The following is a 19,730-nucleotide window of genomic DNA, read 5'->3' on the forward strand; positions in this document are numbered from 1 at the left end:
CATACTTCAGTTAATGTTGCACATTTGACATGCATCTACTTGCAGAATTATTTCACCACAGTTTGGAGAACTGTAAACCTAGCAACATCAGACAGGTCTTCAATATTCTGGTGCTACCAATTTCTACCTCCAAGTCTTCATGTGTGCCAGTATTACCTGCCTCACCACTTAGCTTTGTAGGCAAGATCCATGCACACATGTACTATGAAAGTCCCTTCTCTGTTTTAAGCATTTTAACAAGTTAGTCTGAACAATCAAAACTGTATTAATAGACACACTTCCTTTCAAAAACCTCTATAACAATCCTGACTTCCAAAATGTATGCAAATTAAGACAAAAACACCACCAAAGACTTATCCATCTACTGGACCCTCTCCTTGTATGTCTTTGCTTGATCTATGTGGTTATCTTTTACACTACCCTTACTCTTCGACAGTTGCGAATGCATCTCTTTGTAGTGATGCATTGTCATGTAGCCCCTTGTGCTCAACGGCACTACACTTAAAACACACGCACCAGAAGCTGTCCTATGAGCAGTACAAGATAGGAACTTGTAAACATGTTAACAGGACATGCAGATGACACACAGTATCAGATATTCCTCCATTCCAGGTCTTTTGGATGCAAAGACCATGAATATGCGCATAAAAGAAAGGCAATGTGGTGCAGCAAATGGCTATATATGTTAGTAGACATCACTCTCCATCATCAGCTAATGTAACTTTTTGTGAGAACAGATCTACGACGTGTCATGGTTTAACCCCAGCCAGCAACTAAGCACCACGCAGCCACTCACTCACTTCCCCCTACCCAGTGGAATGGGGGAGAGAATTGGGAAAAGAAGTAAAACTTGTGGGTTGAGATAAGAAGAGTTTAACAGAACAGAAAAGAACCTAATAATGATAGTGATAACACTAATAAAATGACAACAATAATAATAAAAGGATTGGAATATACAAATGATGCACAGTGCAATTGCTCACCACCTGCCGATCGACACCTAGTTAGTCCCCGAGTGGCGATCCCCCCACCCCTACTCCCCCCAATTTATATACTAGATGTGACATCACATGGTATGGAATACCCCTTTGGCCACATTGGGTCAGCTGCCCTGGCTCTGTCCCCTCCCAAAATCTTGTGCCCCTCCAGCCTTCTCACTGGCTGGGCATCAGAAGCTGAAAAATCCTTGGCTTTAGACTAAACATTACTGAGCAACAACTGAAAACATCAGTGTGTTATCAACATTCTTCTCATACCGAACTCAAAAACATAGCACTGTATCAGCTACTAGGAAGACAATTAACTCTATCCCAGCTGAAACCAGGACACAACGGTAGCAAAGGCTTCAACTGAACTTTCTGTCTCAGAGACTGCCAGTATAAATTACACCAAAAAAAGTCCAGAGCAAATCTATTTATTCACTCCTACTTTATACATATGAAACTGAGATGTATCTGAATTCTATGACTAAAAAAAGTGACCTCTCCCAATAGCACTTTGAATCTGTAGAATAAGCAGCTGAACATGCATAACTTAACGAAATTCAAGCAACGTGGTCTATCAATCCTTGGTGGCTTCCAGTGCCTATTCTATCATATACTTGGGATTTGGGTTCAAATCCTAAGATATGGCAGGCAAAACAACAATCACGCCTGTTCTGTCAGCATCTGTTTTAGGTCTCAAACGCTATGCAAGGAAGTGGTTTGCCAGGGCACTTGCCCCTTGCAGAGAGGAACTGAAGGACTGGAAACACAGAAATCATGTAAGATGATTTATTTATGATCATTTATTCTGTCATGCCTTTGCTGTAGGACAATCTACAGAGGTGTTGCTGTTCTTGTCAGTATAATAAAAATGGTGTTTGAGACCCATTTGGGAAAATAAACATTGTACAAGAGAGGAAAAAAGCCAGAGGCAAAAAAAAAAAGACAAAAAAAGTACAAAAGGACAGAAACATATCAGAAAGCATAAATGTTATGGAAATAAAAATGCATGGGCACTATCTTGGAAAAAGGTTCCTTGAAATTCAAATGTAATTTCTAGATACATATTAATCATCACTAAAATTTATTATTAGTCACACTTGCCACAAAAGCTCTTCAGTCTAATTTGACAAATAATCAATCTAGTGATGGTAAAAATAGTATTTTGCAAAGTCTAAAAAAAAAAAGAAAGCAATTAGCAGCTCCTCTGAGCTCTTTCAAATGCTGTGGAGAGGAATGGGAAAGGTGGCACAGACAGACCTCCAGACTTCCTCATGGTATAGACAAACATGTCCACAGCATTACAAAACAGAGAAATTAAGTTTCTGTAGAGGGATGACTTAAGAGAAATAACATGGAGGAACCAAGGAGCCTGAAAAGCAATAGGTGAGTTACGTGAAAGACAGGCCAGGTCTAGAAACATGAGAAACCAAATGAAGCCGGGTCATTGCTGTATATTGCTATATGCCTGGAAGAGCAAAGACTTCACCTTACTAGGATGCAGAGCAGGGGATGTGAATGCCTGCCAAGAGCCATACCGCTGTGAAGAACCCACTCCACAAATGAATGAAGTAAAAAAGAAATTTGGGCAAGCTGAAGGAAAAATGTAAAGCCTGAACACACAAACAGCGAAGGCACCTGAGATCAGCTGAACCTATAGCCCCAGGAGCCCAACCTCAGTCTTTTCAAGATATCAGAGGTGTGCTCAAGGACCCCTTTTCTCCTGGAACTTGGTTTCTTTGAGATAGAAATCTGGATGCATGGGGCTGAAGGAAGCTGTAGTATGATTCGACTAGGTCAGTTCGATCCAGGCTGCAGAGATCACAATATTACGGCATCTCACCAACCACTCCTTACAGAGTCAGCTTCCTTGCAAGGTCCCCTGTATAATCAGGTGGGTCCGTACTGGCCTGTGTTTAACATGGATGCTTGGAAACCACAACCAAAAGCAATCCAACCAAACCACTATATTTTTTGAAACAGTCTTTAAACATTTTGTCATGGGTTTTGCAACTTTATGTGTTTGAACATGGGTGAAATCATTTCACCAAGAAGCTAACTAACTCATGTAGGGGGTTGGACTAGATGATCTTTGAAGGTCCCTTCCAACTCAAACCATTCTATGATTCTACGTTCTTTCTCAAGGGGGATGAACCTGGCATTAGCATTTCCCATGGAAGGCTTTCCACATAATTTTCAGTGAAACAGCTTTATTTTAGCTCTGATCATAAACCCAAAAATGTATATTAGGATTTCCTGTAGGAGTTTTTCAGCAAGGTAGCTTCTGCACATGAATTTAAAGAGGTAATGCATTGACCACAATAATTATAGTGATTCATTTCCAATACTTCATTCTTTTCAGCATTGCAGTGAACTTAATGGAAAAAGCTCTTAACATACTGCAGTGCCATTAAAGAAAGGCTGTTATACCTGTTAGCATGCTACATATCTATTGGAAACTACAAATCTCTTATTGCAAGACTTGTATATCAATGGGGTGCTTCATGAAACTAGATTAAGCCCACATGATGCAATTAGACATGCAACAATACTTCTGTATCTGTGTCTTTTATTCATTTCCCTCCGTAATTAGTCCAGTTACACTTAGAATGAATGTCATGTGCTGGTAAACATCCAGAATCTCAACCCAGTAGTCTTTTATGCATGAAATTGAAATGCTAGAACAGAAGTAATATTCTTGGTATACATGCTACAGATTTTCAAATATATATTTAAAATTTGCACAAGTATCAACGTCTTCTTATGAAAAATTAAGTACACATATTTACTGTTTTGTTCAGTGAGCACTTACAAATAAATACTCCTTAGCAGAATTACTCAATTTCGTGCAAAAATCTGAATACAGAAAACAGGAAAAAGGAAGGAAAATACTGAGATCTTCATTCTGTTTTTATCCAGTACCTAACTGGGAGTTGAAGTCATGGCTATATATATGATTTATGAAATGAGACTGTCAAAAGAATAAATGCCTAATACACATCAGGGAGATTTATTACATTGGTAAATCGCCTCTAAAGGCTATGGAAGCTTTGTGCCCTAAGAACCAGTAAAGAGAAAGGAACTCACACCCTGAGCCAGCAGCTCATCTTTCAATATACACCCAAGACAAAACTTTGTGTGTTCAGGCAGTGGGTTTCCAGCCCCACCAGGAGGAAATACTCACTCATGGCCACACAGCCCAATAGTGGCCTCCTGCACGACTCAGCACTACAAATTCTGCCCATACAGGAGGGATTCTGGAAATCCTGAGAGCCCTGATTAGGGCAAGAGCTCCCAGACTTTCCAACTCCATGATTTGAGAGAAGGAGTCTTCAAAGTGAAATGTTATGAGAAAACAGACAAGTACTTTGCAACAATATCCTCTTTTGGGGGTGGGGGTGGGAAGTCTGTGCAGCTCTAGACAAGACCAAGCAAAACAGCTTTTGACTGCAAGGCAAGGCATGCAGAGAAGACTGACATATCCTAACAGGGTTGGGAGACAGAAGTACTGTCTCAATGAAAGGCTTCAGTATTTGCAATTCGAGGGGCAAAAGACAACTCTAGAGGGCAGCCGTGGGAGAGAAGCAATGGAAGTGAGACAAAGTTCCTGGAAGAAAACTGCTAGAAAAACAACCCAATATGCTCCAGTGAGAGAGCAAAAGGCTGTTAGTTTCTACAGAGACCTTAGCTATTTAAAAAAAAAACCCAAACCCTAACCAACCAAAACACCCCCAAATCCCTACCAAACCCCATGGGAAAATATACTGCAGGAGTACTGCCAGTGAGGGGTGCAATGCCAACTACTGAGTTTCTTCCATTTCTATTGGTGTACAGATAGAATAAGAATTTTGCAAAATACACATCTCGATCTTTAAAGAGGTGTTCTGTAACTTGTTAGATTATTTTCACTTGTACATCATTTTGATAGAATAACACCCCACCGAATAACAACACTACATAGTCAGATATGATGGCTGTATTGCCCAGCTAATCCTGGGGAGAGAACTGGGAGCAGAACGTGTGACAGGGGTGTACTGAGCCACAGCTTCACGCTACTCTGCTATCTGCCTCCAGCTCTTCTCCACGGGAGAACTGTTGATCTCATCTACCACAGAATGAAGCAAAACAGGCACTTCGCTTGTACAAAACAGTATAGTTCATTAACCACATTAATTTGTACCATTTGAAGAGCATGGTCTTTTCTGCCTTAGATTAAAGGCCACTTGAATAAAGAACACTTAAAGCTAAGTAAGTCTAAGGCAAACCAACAGTGCAAACCGTAACACTAAATTAGAAAACATAAATACAAAACCTGGCAAACCCCAATAATACAGTAATTAGTACCTATAGTTATTAACAGTCTAATTTTTAATACAATATTGTGTGGAAAGGGTTTTTGCATTGATTAACTGGCCTTTGGTTTAGCATCCATAAAAGCTGTTACTCTAACAGCATATAGAAAGCCAGTTCTGGAGGTATTCTAAACTTTGTTGATGCAAGGTAACCCACCTCATATCAGGGTAAATAAATAACCTAAGCAATGGTGCAGAACAAAAATATTGATATACTCTGTTGTAACATCATTAGTTCAAACGTTAATTCTTGGTTCTCAGGTAATTTACACTAAAATGGTTGACACGCACCAACAAGGCTATTAGCTAATGAGGAAACCACACAATATTCTTTCTATATCCATTTAGGTAACTATTTCTAAAGCAGATATTCCATGTAATTTTGTAAGGTGGAATACATAAGAATACCCTTATCTGAACCATCTGATAAATTCTTCTTCAGTGAAATTCTCCCCCTCTTGAATAATAATTTGTGCATTTTCCTATAACTTTTAGTTTCATAAGGCAGTGCTCTCAAGCAGAATTTTATGAGCAGTCATTTACTGACTGAATAATTTTTCTCTGAAAATTTGTTTAATGAAGGCAAAATATTTACTACACAACTGATGAACCCCAATAATTTCCATACTTTTAAGACACTGTTCTTTACACGAGTTATAATAATTCCTTTTAAATACAGCTGTTTCCTGGAAGCCTAAGTAATATCTTCAATTTTTAATAGCTTTTCCTTTTTTGCTTTTTTAACTGTAATAGAAACCAGCAGTCTGGACATAGGCTGTTCTGCCAACTGCTGTAGAAATCAATACATCTTTTTTTGGTGTTTTGGTAACACTTTCAGTCTGGTGGGGTATTTTGTGACTTTTTTTTATTGTTATTGTTGTTTGATTTTTTTGTGTGTGTTGGCCTTTTTTTTTTTTTTTTTTTGGTAAAAGCTGAGCATCAACATTAAATTTCTGCTGTGGTAATTAGCAATATTTCTTTTTGCTTCACCATTATAATTCCGCATAACTACTGAGGAATAAAATACAATTAAAAAATACACTCAACCTTAAACTACATGTAAATAGTCTTTTAAACATTTCTGCTATATTTTCAGACTCACTTTATCATATCAGAACCCTAATTATAGCCTGACTTTCTGTTCTTCTACTTGAACATGAAGAAAAAATTTCTTTACTGAGCTATGACTAAGAGTCTTTATGATATAATTAATTTTATAATTATTCTCAGTAACAATGCTCAGACGCTGATAAACATCACTTCTGTTAATATTACAGTATTAAAAACAATGATCTCAATGACAAGATCAATGATGAGAGAGTTTTTACTTTCATAAAAGCACAGAAGTGTCCCTTACATTTTCATCCACTATACAGACAGCAGCATTATGGAAATACCTAATTAAAGACTCCCAAGTGTGTTCAGTCCTAGGTAAGTGAAATATTCATAGAGTCACATCACTATAACAGGACTGAAAACAGAAAAAAACCCAATCCCTATCTAGTGTGGGCATATTACTCCTACAATAATCTACTGAAAGAAATATAAAGTCAGCAGACATGATTTCCCTGTCAGGAATTCAGGTTTACAGCCCATTAGCACAAAATGCTGCTGGTTGTGAACTTATGTAAGCTAAAACAGTCTTGAAAACTCAGTGTGGCATGTCAGGCTTTCCTCATGAAATATTTTAACAAACAAATTAATCATAGTAGCAGTGCACAATTATGGCATTGTATAGCTGCATTCATCCTGAAGGACTCCAAAAGTAAAAATAGCGGACCAAATTTTCAGAGAAGCTGGGACAGAATCGTCTCTCCCTGTCCTCCTCTTCCTGTTTAAGATGGGTAACAGACCACGTCTTCACTGTTTATGATTTCTGGAAACTGTTGAAGTCTTTAGGATGTGGGGCCTCACATGCCAGTAATTAAAGAATTTGGCTGCTGCTCCAGGATGGTAGACAGGGTATGGAGAGCAGTAGATGTAGAACTAATGAATGTAGGACAATAAAAATATTTTTTTTCCTTACTGCGGCAGATAACCAAAATAGATATAGCAAATAGCAGTATCTGTTTGCTACCAAACAAAAAGGAAAATGAAGAGAGAGCTAGAAGGTGTCCTTTGACTAGAAGTACCAGCTTGAAGAAAGACAGTAACAGCCTTGCTGTGATGAAACATATAGACCTTCTTTCTGGTGAAATTCAGAAAGAAGTCACCAAAGCCATAACTGAGTGTTCCCCAAAAAGTGAAGTTTCCACAGCAGGACAGATAACATCTGGAGATTCAAAGGAAACAACTTCTTACTCGGTCAAACTGACACCATCAGACTACCCTTGTTTGTGCAATTGTCCCTCTGGCCTATTTTTCCCTCTGAAAGTCTCTTACTGCTGTTTATTTAGCTTTCTACATAGTGGGCTGGCTATCAAGAAACACTGTCTAGACCCTAGAGCAACTTTCATTGCAACATAAAACTAGTAAACATTTGCATTTAAATGCTAGCCTTGGAGCTTAGGCAAAAATAGATGAGATGAACTTAGAACTCTTCTTTGCTGTGCATTGTGCCTGGGCACAAGGAAAATAAAATATTTTTATTGTCTTACATTCATCTACTCTTCTATATATTTATTAGTTTGCACTTTTGTAAGTATAAATATTTTATACTAATTCACAAAAGAAACAGTGTATTTTTTTACTAGGTTTTCTATATCCAGTCCCCATTAATCTGAATAACATACCTAAGTCACTCACACAGCTTTTTTATAAATCAATTTTTCACAGTTACATGAAGCTCTAAAACACATGGGTGCATTTTTCCAGCAGTAAATTTCTTAAGTGTTGGAGTTGTGAGCCACCAGCAAGTAATTAACGATCACTCAGGAAAACATGCTAGTTCAGGTAGGAGGAGTGCTCTCAAGTGTCAAAGCATTCACATTTTGAAAGCTTCAATTAAGATAATTTGTAAAATCTATTGTTAAAGGGATAAAGTTCATAAGTTTTCCCGCTGCTAAGAACTCCATATGTCATCTCCAGCAATTCCTTTATCCAACAGATATGGTTACCTGTCAAATACTATGGGTTCATTTTACTTTAGAACTTCCACTAATTACAAAGAATTGAAATCACTTCTGTAACCGAACTGTTAAAAGCTACACATTTACTCTATGCTGCTCTTTCTTTAAAGAGAGAAGTATTAAAACAAAACATAAAACAGGTATTAACCCCAAAATATATGTTGGATGGCACTGTATTTAATATATTCAAGGGGCATGTTATCTTCCCCCCAAAATAATTCAATGAAGATGTGGCCAGATTGAAAGCAATTCTAGTTTTATTTCCTAAGAGCTCGAAAACTCAGTTTGTTCACTGAAAGGCAACCAAAAGATAAATTCACATGTGAAGCCCTTAAACTTCCCATCCTTTCATCTCCTTGACTTAGTAGAAGTAGTTGAAAATCCTCCTGCCCCCAAGTGTAGGCAGGAGCTTTTTCCACTGCTAGAGAAAGCCAGAAAAGGAAAGGTAAATCAGATCTCCTGCTGGTGTGCTTCACAGCCCCCGTAAATTAAAGCAATGGCATGACTAATGCAGGCTGTGACGGGAGGCTAAAATGCCAACCCTAAGGCTACCTGTGTTGGACGGATGGCAGTCTACAGCAATAGAGTGGCACAACGGGGCAGGGGATGGGGCCTGAGAACCCTCAGCAGATCTTCAGCTGAGACTGGTACGTATTGCCTGGCAAAACTAAAGGTTATTTTTGCACAAATACTCTCTGTATCTGATGCAGGAACTATTGGACATTATCAAAGGATGCTTACCTGCTGGAAAGACTGTAAAGGCTTCTAGTTCGCAGAATAAAAGACATTGTTAAAATTAACTTAAACTTTCAAATCTACCACTTTTTAATTAAATATACAGCAACATGGGTTTGTTTGTTTCTTTTTAACATCATACACTTTTCTAGTACAATGAGAAGTTTTTTTCCACTCAAGCAAGCTCCAAACTCTTTCTCAAAGTGAACTAAAAGAAAGTGGACTAAAAGAATGTCTCTGTGGGAGGCCATGAGCATTAGCAATTCTTACATCCCACTCTAAGCGGAGAGGCTAAAACAACATCACACAAAGCTTCTCTAAATGCCTATTTCAGGCAGTAATACTGATGCTGCCTTTCATTTCAATACTTTTATGTCTATATGTGTGCTATCACACCTTTGTTTGTGTTTCACATCCGAGAGAAGATTTTTTTCTTCCCTGATGGCATTTCAGACTGAACAAACCTCATGACTTTCAAAGTGACCCTTTTATCACAACCGCTCTGCTGTCAATACAGCCGCACGTTGGCATTCACAGTAAGAGCACAGGCTGATTTAAACTTTAAATACCAAAATATCTTTGATACACCTCAGGGCACAGCAATGATTTCTCTGAGTTTTCTTTTGTTTACTTCATAATAATGTCAATTTAACACATGCTGAATATACCATTATCATGTTTCTATTGTATCTGTATTCAGCTGTGCCAGGAAAGACTTCACTCACATTCCATAAACCATTACGAGTATTATAAAACTCAAATTATAAGACAAAACTCTCAAAAAAGAGACAAAAAAATGACACATTTTTCTGAAATGGTCTGGTTTGTTAACGTTACTTAGCTGTGTCTGAAAATGCAATCACTATAAAAAGCAACAGTCGAAGAATGAAGAACTTACTACCATAAAATTACTATTTTTTTCAATTTCCATCAGAGTGTAAATTTTATTGATTTCCTTTTTATGCAATTAGAATGTGACTGAAAACATATCACTGGTCTGATTTTGTCATCCTTATGCATACTGAATAAGAACTTATTTTAAAAGTAGGAATTGAAGCAAAATCACACAAATTCATGTTTGATCCTATTCACACTAAATTCAGCCTTACACAAACTCCACTGAAGTCAGCAGGACTTCTTCTGAAGGGATGCGTTACTCATCCACAGAAATACCTACAGGGTTTAGGACCAGGATAACTACTTCTAAGATGTTACACAGCATAAGACAGTAAAGTTAGATGCCCTGGAGCCACTGTGTAAGGATCAACCAGAGACTCCTGCTTTCTTCTCACTGTAGTGCCCCTGATTTAAAATAGCAGCTATTGATGTAAATGAAATCAGGGGCTGCATGCTCTATGTAATGACCAGCCGGAAAATCCTCTCTGAGAACATGTTCATCTTCGTAGACATGTGGGCTTTTTGACAGATGGAAACAAAGAAAGACTTTATACAGAGGATCAAGCATCTCACTAAGAGATAAAGGAAGAACACAGGACTTGGAGATAAAGGAACCCAGGATCGGATTGGATCATCTGGTTCAAATCCAATCCTCAGCTGTTTCAGGCAGTATTTAATTTATAAAACTAATTTGTTTAGTTTCTCCTTTTGCTGTTTCCATTGAGAAGCTGATACAGAACTTAGCTCTGCTAGTGGCTAGGAGTTCTCTTCCAGTTTCGATTCTAAATTTATTCATGGCTAGCTAGCACCTAAGTTTGGGTCTTTTGTTATTTTCTGCAGCAACATTTGCCTTCAGCTTATTCTCCCTTCTCAGTGTTATTTTCCCTTTTGCCTGTGTATTTAGAAACAGAAATCATATTCTCAGTATTTTTTTGTTAGACACTATAAAGTTATTCTGTATCTTTTCATACAAAAATCTATTTTCTTCACCTTCACAGTAGCCCTTCTTTGCAGCCTTCCTGTGCTAACTGCTGCATGAGCAGTTTTGTGCTCCATCATTCAGCTCTAAGTCATCATCTCAAAAATGATGACATGACACATGACAACACAATGAGCATTTTTCACATTACAAACAGACAGACAATGCATGAAAATATCATGCATTAGAAAAAGAAAAGAAAATATGTAAAAGAATGTGCATATAGAGTGTTAATATAAATCAAATCTTTCAAATGACTTAGATAAAATATTAACAGCTATGGAGAAGTTTTCCATGTGATATGTACAAATATCATTCTTATATTCTCCCTTAGCTAACTGGCATTTTCAGACATCCTTAAATCTTCAACATGTTCCTGAGTTTCTAAGCCTCTTTTTCTCTCCAACTGCATGCAGTTATACACATCCTAGCACTAGAAATGGGTAAAATGTGAAAGATGAAGCGAGTTTTGAATGAAATCACTAATCTCAAACTTGAAGTGCCACCAAAGTAACACAAATTTCCAGTAAAAAGATGGCTTGAGTAATCATAATCAGGCAATGGATATAAAAGCAACTCCTCAGATTTCTGGAACTTCCCCTAGTGTTATTGCTTGTTGTAATAAAAGCTGATTTTCTTCCTTCCAGAGGACTCCAGGGAACTCCTGGGGAACGTTCGATGGAAGAAGGAATGTTGCTGCACACCTGCCTGTGTACACATGTGGCTGACCTCCCTCCCAGCTACAGTGGTGGAAGGAAGGGCAACACACTTGGGCTACACACCTTTTACAGATCTTACTGCAACAATAGGGTCTTGGGTTATTTCTCTTTATTCCCAATGGTAAAATAAGTCCAGTGCTCCAGTTCACTGTGTTTCCAGAGCCACCAAATTTGCACAGATTTTATTTGAAAGAGACAATTCTTTTTCAATTTCTGAAAGAATGTGATAAAGGAAGGATTACTTCAAAGCCAGGTATATTATTAAAACAGTCCACCTCCTCCCACCATTTGATTTAGTTGAAGACAGGCATCTTACCTAACCTCCTCCACTATGGTTTTCTTTCCCTTCTCTGCAGCATTGCCTTCTCCATTTATCAAAACTGGATAGAAAAGTGTTACACTTAAACAGAATATTCTTCTAAGGAAGAAATATCAATAAATCCCTTCATGCAAAGATAATGCATGGAAATGCTTTACACCATGTTTCCAAAGTTCTCAAGGTTTGACTGTATTTTTGTCATGCTTATTTCCATTGGGAAGGTTATCTGGAAGTCCATGCCAGCATTGCTGTAATCCCCAATTAATCAGTTGATTGGTTTTTTCCCCACATGTTCCACCATCTGGGGTGAATCTCTTGACACATGGCAGAAAAGCCATTCTCTGGTTCAGAGAATGAATATTTAATTGTTTTATACAAACTGGAAAAGCATCAAAACCAAAGACTGCAAGCCTCTCATCCCAAAATACATGACAGACTTCCTGGCAAGTGGGGTCACATCCCTGCAGGCAAATAAGGAAACTGGATTGCACATATTCTGGGTCAGTTGTTTTTGTTGTTTTTCTTGTTTTGTTTTGTTTTTTAAACTATTTGGCTGGTAGATAAAAGGGGCCAATCTCCAGCAGCTTTATAAAACTATCTCCAATGACTCAATGCACACACATACATATAGATATTTTTCAATTCACCTATCACTTGTTTGCAGAGCAACTGTTGCAAAGGCACAATGGGTGAACTGGGAATTCAAGTAAACAGATAAAAATAAGCAGAACCTACACTTTTTCTCTTTAAGTCAGATTTTAGTGTGGTCTTCCAGAACGAGACACCAATTCTGCAAGAACAGTTCAACATGCCTGTGTTCAGTGTCCACGAAGAGGCAGCCACACAGGTTTAATTGAGAAAGTGGGGATAACTGCTTTTAGTTTTTCCTTTTTCCTTAAATAATATCTAAGACAAAATTAAAGAAGGAAGACATTTTGCATGTACCTAAGCCCATCTATCACTACCCAAATTTCCAAGGAGCTGCACATTATTTACCTGCTCAGTAAAGGCATTCCAAATCAATGCATTTGCTCATGACGGCTAACCTGAACAGCACAAATGCTTCATGGAGGTACTAAAAATGTTCTCTTACTATTTTTCTTTGATTTGTTTTCTCTATCGATTTTTGGTTTTTTGCTTGTTGTCTCCTTAGAAGCCAGAACCAAACCCCTCAGTCCTTTCTAGTTACTCTTTCCTGGTTGACAATGCTTCAGTTGAAACGTATCCTATGTTTATTTCAGATAAAACATGTGACCAAGAAAAACATTTCCATGAAGCTTCTGCCTTTTTCTTGAAGTGAAAACTGTAACATTATTTACTAACATGTTCCCATGATCAAAAGTAATATTGGAAAGCAGTATGTTCCTCTGCAACCAAATACCTTCACCCGTGTACAATTAACCAAATAAGCACAATGAAGCTACTGTCTGGAACACCGTGGCTCCCTAATCTATAAAACAGTAAGCGATTTTTGAAGGGTATTTTTCTTTCAGATCATAGATTGACTATCTTGAACATATGGGTCCCTTTAATTTTTAGTAAGTGCATGAAAGCTTTCTGCTCTTTGTGTTTTGATAAACATGATGAAGTACCAAATCACACATGCCTGAACGTACCTGTTGTTAGCATTACTGTTTCAGCCCCTTGCAATATGCCTAAAAAACATCTGCAAGCTGAAAAGCCGAGTTCAGAAAAATGAAACAAATAAAAAAACCCCACAGTTTATAGTAACAGCTGATCCTAGCTGTAAAGGAGCAGATGGGACTCATCCATATGCTATCGGAAAGTGGGAGACCACACATCATCTAAGCTATCAAGAAAGTATCAGATGTTCTAACAAGAGAGAAAATACTGTATTTTTAAAGGCAATTTTATGCTCTAGAAAGTTATAGCAGTATTTTTATAAGCTCAATTCCTCATGTTATTTACTATTTTCAGATGGGATAATTCTTCTAAGTACCAATAGCTCAATGAATGTAAACTGAATTCATCCTAGATTATTAACATCTGTATCCATAGAATCATGACGAACCATGTGGGATTTACTCAGAAAAATGCTGAAATGCTCTAAGTAACTACAGGAGGAATTAATTTAATAAGATACTGAGTGTTAGTAATACCATGGCAATAGTACCTGTTTAAGCAATACAAACAAATGACACTCACAACTTCTACAAAAGGCGAAAAACATTAAAAATCTTAAAGAATATGCATTAATTTTCTCGGGGAAAAACCTTTTTACTGACCAGAAAGATGGGAAAGTAATTTTTAAACTTCAACCTTGTATCATTAAACTACCAGAGTGCTACAAAAGAATACTAGATATTGAAGTGTGAAATTTGCCTGCTAAATGGGTGTCATAAAATATCAGAGAAGGTGGGAATAAAAAATAGCCATTCAGTCCACAAAAATCTGGGGTGATACGGTAAAAGTCTACAAGATCACAAGAAACTTGAAGAGGGACTAAGGGGATCAGTTGTTCCGCTTCTTCCAACGTTAAGACCTAAAGGGCATCACACAAAGCACAACAAAGGATGTGTTTATGAGAGATAGATGACATGAGTTTTCCTTGCCAAGGATGGTAAAATTCTGCACGGTTTCATACTGAGAATGAACAAATCCATGAAAGACTACAAAAATCTTAGACACTATGCCTCAGGAGGACCCTAAGCCGAAAAAAAATACGTACTCATTCTGGGAAAGTGTCTCACCTGCTTGCCCTGTTTGTACTTCTCTCTAGACACTCTCTTACAGCCACTGCACTGGAGATGTGTTAAAAAATATGTTCTTTCCTAATTACCTCCTCTTGCTAAAAGTCTAACATTAGTAGGGAATGAAAGATAAGGTTAATTTTCAGCAGTGCCTTTCCCATTAAAAGAAATTATGTTTTTGTATATTGTGATACTCCACTGGCATTGCACACTTCCCTGAGAAAAAACTTAGTTCCTAAGTATATGTATGAGATATATATATATGTATATGCCATATCTGTCACATATAAGGTACTAGTATAACCATCACAGTAGATTTCTGGACACAACAAAGCCGATTTGAAATCAATTGGTAATTGTTCATGAATAGTACTTGCCCTATCTAGGAAGATCCAGAAATACACATTTCCCACTAGACTAGAGAGTTCCGAAATAAAAGAGCAGAAGTACAAGCTACTCAATTTTGATCTCGGTGTAGTAATCAAGGACTCAAAATCCTTGGTAGCCTGCTCGACTGTCTGTAAGCAAAAAGCTTTTCCTTGTAGTCACTCTGCATCTTTCTTGTTTCAACATATGCCTTTTGTCTCTCAAGCATTCCACCACAAAGCACCAACAGAAGCCTGGCTCTGTCATTGCAACACACTCCTCATAGGTACTGGGGTGGCTCTTAGGTACCCCAAAATTGTCTCTTCTCCAGGCTGGACAAGTCCTTCTCACAGGGCTCCTGTCACTGACTCGGTGACTCTCCAACAGACTTGCCCCAGTTTATTGATGTCATTCCTGTACTGGGGGGTGGGCGCAAAACTTGACACAGTAACCGCACTCAAATATTGAAGTTGTGCCTTGTGATACAAAAAGCAGTGGATGCAATGTGGATGTCTCACTTTTTGGTAATATTTTCTGTGTTCAGAAAAAAATATATATGCCCTCTTCTCATTCATCCATCTTAAAACATGACTAATAATGGGAGTTGCTTTCATATTCTGAAAAAGAACTGCTCCCAGCTAAGAGGAAGCAAAGTAGTTCAGATCTCCTAAGCCCGACTAAACAGAACAGAGAAGTTTCACTGAAGACAAGTCTGGCCCCATTAAAGTCAGCTAAAATATTGCTATCGATATACACAGGAATCGGAGTATGATTCTTCACAACTTCTCAACAGCTGAAGTGTCAATTACCAAAATTTTCATAAAACGCAAATCAACGTTCTATGCTACTGAGATAGTCCCACTGTTGTCAGGCATTACAAATGTTTGAACATACACAGGAAAGGTGGAGAGGCCAACTAGGTAGCTACTGGTACAGCATTAATGTTATTTGGCTTTAAAAACAATGAGCACAGTGAAAAACACAGAAGATCTAATTTTAAAGAATTTCTGTAGAAAGCGAGTAAGTAATATCAAACAAAAGCTGTTTGTCTTGCATGTATCTGCAGACACTTTGCTCCAAAGAGAGTGCAAAGTACAATACAAAATCCTGAACAGGATCAGTAAAGGGAAAGAAGCTAAATGAAGAAAACCAGAATCCATTCTGAAGAATGGTGATGTGAAGTGAGAAATGAAGAGGGTTAATCGTAATATGCTGAAATATAACATGTAAGAATATATTGATCTGCAAGTTCTAAAAATTACATGTCTGTAATATGGAAAAAAATTATGATTTGTTTTCAACAGAGTTTTTTAGAAAAAACAAAAGGTAGATGTTGCAAGTAGCTGCACTTAAATTGTTTGCACTACTTAAAACACTGGAAGGGAAGTTTTCAAGAAGTTTCAAGTCAACATTTGACTTTCCTTAGGTATCCAAAATGCGAGAGCAGTTCTATTCCACACAATTCTTCTTTAAAGGAAAAAAAAAAAAATCTCTGTCTAAGAAACATACGTCAGCAGTACTAGGGACTTAGCTGAACTTGAGATTTGTCCTTACAAAAGGACAAAAGGATTGCAAGATTTTTTGCAGTATTTGCCTTGCAAGAAGAGCTGAGCTGAGGAAGGAGAACAGTCTTCACAGGCCACCTACAGTCCATCTTCCAGTTGGCTACCATATGCAAAGGAATAAGCACAGAGACTAGCGAGAAATGATTTTCCCAGAAGCAAGAGGAAAAGGAATATTTTGGTCTTCTCCCCATTCTCCTCTAAAGCAGCATAATTTTTCCTCAGCTTTTCCAAAAGAGGATCCACAGAATTACATCAACATTTCATTACTCACACAGAACATCACCAGCTCTTTTTTCCTCAAATAAACCACAATCAATTAATTAGATCACTTCAGTGGTGAAGATATACAAACAGTTGATTAATGTTTAATGTCAAACTCTTTATAAAGAAAAAGAGGCAATAAATGGTGCATGAAAAAAACCCAAGAACTCAGGGGAACAGAAGTCTTACTTTCAGGTTTATAGCTGAACAACTGTGAAAAAAACTCCTAAAAAGCAGCTGATTTTTCCCCTTTTTGCAGAGAACAGTTTGTAAGAGAATCTTTGAAAATTTAAGCACTGTTTTGACATCTTAGTCTGTATTTGAATTGAATTTGGATTAAATTCCTCCATCTATCTGCAAATAATTTTTGTTAACATTTCATTATTTGATAACAGCAGGATCCAATTCTGATCAAGTATCTGAAGGCTACAGCAATACTGTTTCGAGAAATGCTACACTCAGGTAAGTATTTGCATATTATGCATACCTATTAAAATGCACTTTCCAAAGATACGGTGCAATTAGAATCATAGGATAAATTAGGTTGGAAGGGACTTCTGGAGTTCAGCCTCTGGACAAAGCAGGGCCAGTTGCTAATGAACTTGTCCAGCTGAGTTTTGAATAGCTCCAAGGATGGACATTTCATGGCCTCTTTGAGCAATGTCTTCCAGTGCTTAACCACTCTCACTATAAAATTTTTTCTCTTCTATCCAGTCAGAATTGTCCTTGCTGAGTCTTGAATGTTGCTCTCGTCTTTTCATTCTACACTTCTGAGAAAGGTCTCACTTTATTACTTTTTTATTCCTTAAACGTTCTTTGTTAAAGAAAATGAAATACAAAAATTACAATCTGTGAATACTGGATTGTCTATAAAGTTGTATCCATCTCTAAGTAATCAAAACTAGGCTGGGAGAATAGCTCTGATAAACTCATTACAACCTACAAAAACATTTAGCTGAGGGCATCAGATTTGAAATGCATACAATCAGTAGAGAACTGTCAGACAAGAAGCAGCTCCACCTGACATATCAGGATATCTACCTTTTCCATCATCTTCCTAAAGAAAGTATGTGTAATCCTCTTGCACAATGCTTCTCTATCTTTGGAAAGGAAGAGAAGAAAGGAACCGCACACAGCTGTCCCCTTCCTCCCTCTCCAACCATTTGCATCCTACCAGCATTGAACTGCTAATACAAGCATTGATAAATAAACCACTCAGCTTCCAGTCTGAGTGTTTTTTATAGATTTACAAAATCATAGCAATCCTACAATAATAGCCAACATTTTAATTTAGTACTGATTGCAATTTAGGCACTAGTTCTCAATTATGCTGACACCTAAGCAAGAATGCATGTGTACATGGGTTTTTATCAAGAATGCTGCAATCACTTTGTGTTGCTATCACCTTTTCTTTTCTTAGACCCCTCGTCATCTTCAGATAAGGGTAAAGTGAAGTACAAACAATTTGTTAACATAGTGCCAGTGCAAAAATGCCTGTGCTTTGATGTACAAAGAAACATGAAAAAATATAGACATACCTGGTCCAATGCAGAACGATGCAATGATTGCAAGGATGCAAAATATACTGAGGTAAGGAAGCCAATGCACGGTTTCCTGGGGAGATGAAAGACATTCATGTTAAGTATATTGTACATATCACCAATACTAAAAAAAATAATCACAGATAATAGATAGTGTTTTCCACGATTCTTTATCTATTTCAGAATTTAGTCTCGGATTACTTTAGAAAATCACAGTATTTCTGTAGAACCTTAGTAGATGATTTGTGTTAAAGGTCTTGGTCGCTGTGGAATCCCTGTAGAGAAACACTTGACAAGCTCTTATACCATGGAAGTCACAATTCTGAAAGTTTACAATTTCTTGTGCTAAAGTTTAAGCCAACATGGAAAAAAGTTTTTATTTCCACTGAACAGATTCAGTGCCTCCATCCTCCTCAGGTATTTCAGTTATGTTTAAATGGAGCAACTATGATGGCCCATAGAGCTTCAACATTCACCACTTAAAGGCTGGGCTGAAACACAACAGGCTGCTTTTCAGTAGGACAGCTGTATCTGAACCTTAGCAAAGAATGTGAAAGCCACAGTCCAGGAAATTTTAGCCATCATCTGATTTTGCAGACAAGGAGGGCCATGTGTGCAAACAACAGGTACAGGGGAAAACAAAACAAACTATAAATGGTTCTTTAAGGGAACTGTAAATGGAATCACCTATTTTCCTCACAAAGCAATCTTTTTTCTACTTCTAAGGAGATTTTAAATGATAAGAACTTGAAATACGATGAGCAATTTCTACTGAGTTTTCAGGAAACTCTTTCTTAATCATGTATGTAAATGCTTGATAGTAATACTAATAGATGGGAAAACCCCATTGATTCCCATTCCTTTTGCTCTTCATCAGTGTGGGTTTTTTCCATCAGCAAAGTGTGAATGCCATTTTATTAGAATTTTACTATTTTTGCAAATTTGGTTAATATATGTATAACTGTAGTATCACAAAATATCACCTTGAGAGGCACTGTAAAAATATACTTGCTAAAATGGGTAATTATTTATTTCAGTGTTAAATAAAGACCCCCATTTTCCGATACTTTTTCTTTTCCAGTCTGGGTTATTCCTTCAGTTATGTGGAAAACATGGTCTCCTAGGCATTAACATTAACCAAGAGACTTGTAGATCTATCAAAATTACACATTCTGGGGTTCTCATCTGAACACAGATCTAAGGTCTCTAAAAGCACTGAGAGAGAGAAGGTACA

General features: G+C 37.5%; 1 protein-coding gene across 1 annotated transcript in view; it reads right to left on the reverse strand.

The window, feature by feature from the left end:
* SLC2A9 (solute carrier family 2 member 9) overlaps window positions 1–19,730 on the reverse strand; it is a 107,769-nt gene that overhangs the window by 24,072 nt on the left and 63,967 nt on the right. Inside the window, exon 10 of the mRNA XM_075023115.1 lies at window positions 18,494–18,569. Within this exon, the coding sequence (XP_074879216.1) occupies window positions 18,494–18,569 (76 nt within the window). The remainder of the gene's footprint in view (window positions 1–18,493; window positions 18,570–19,730) is intronic.

Source organism: Buteo buteo, chromosome 1 (genome assembly GCF_964188355.1).
Source record: "Buteo buteo chromosome 1, bButBut1.hap1.1, whole genome shotgun sequence".
NCBI classification, from domain to species: domain Eukaryota; kingdom Metazoa; phylum Chordata; class Aves; order Accipitriformes; family Accipitridae; genus Buteo; species Buteo buteo.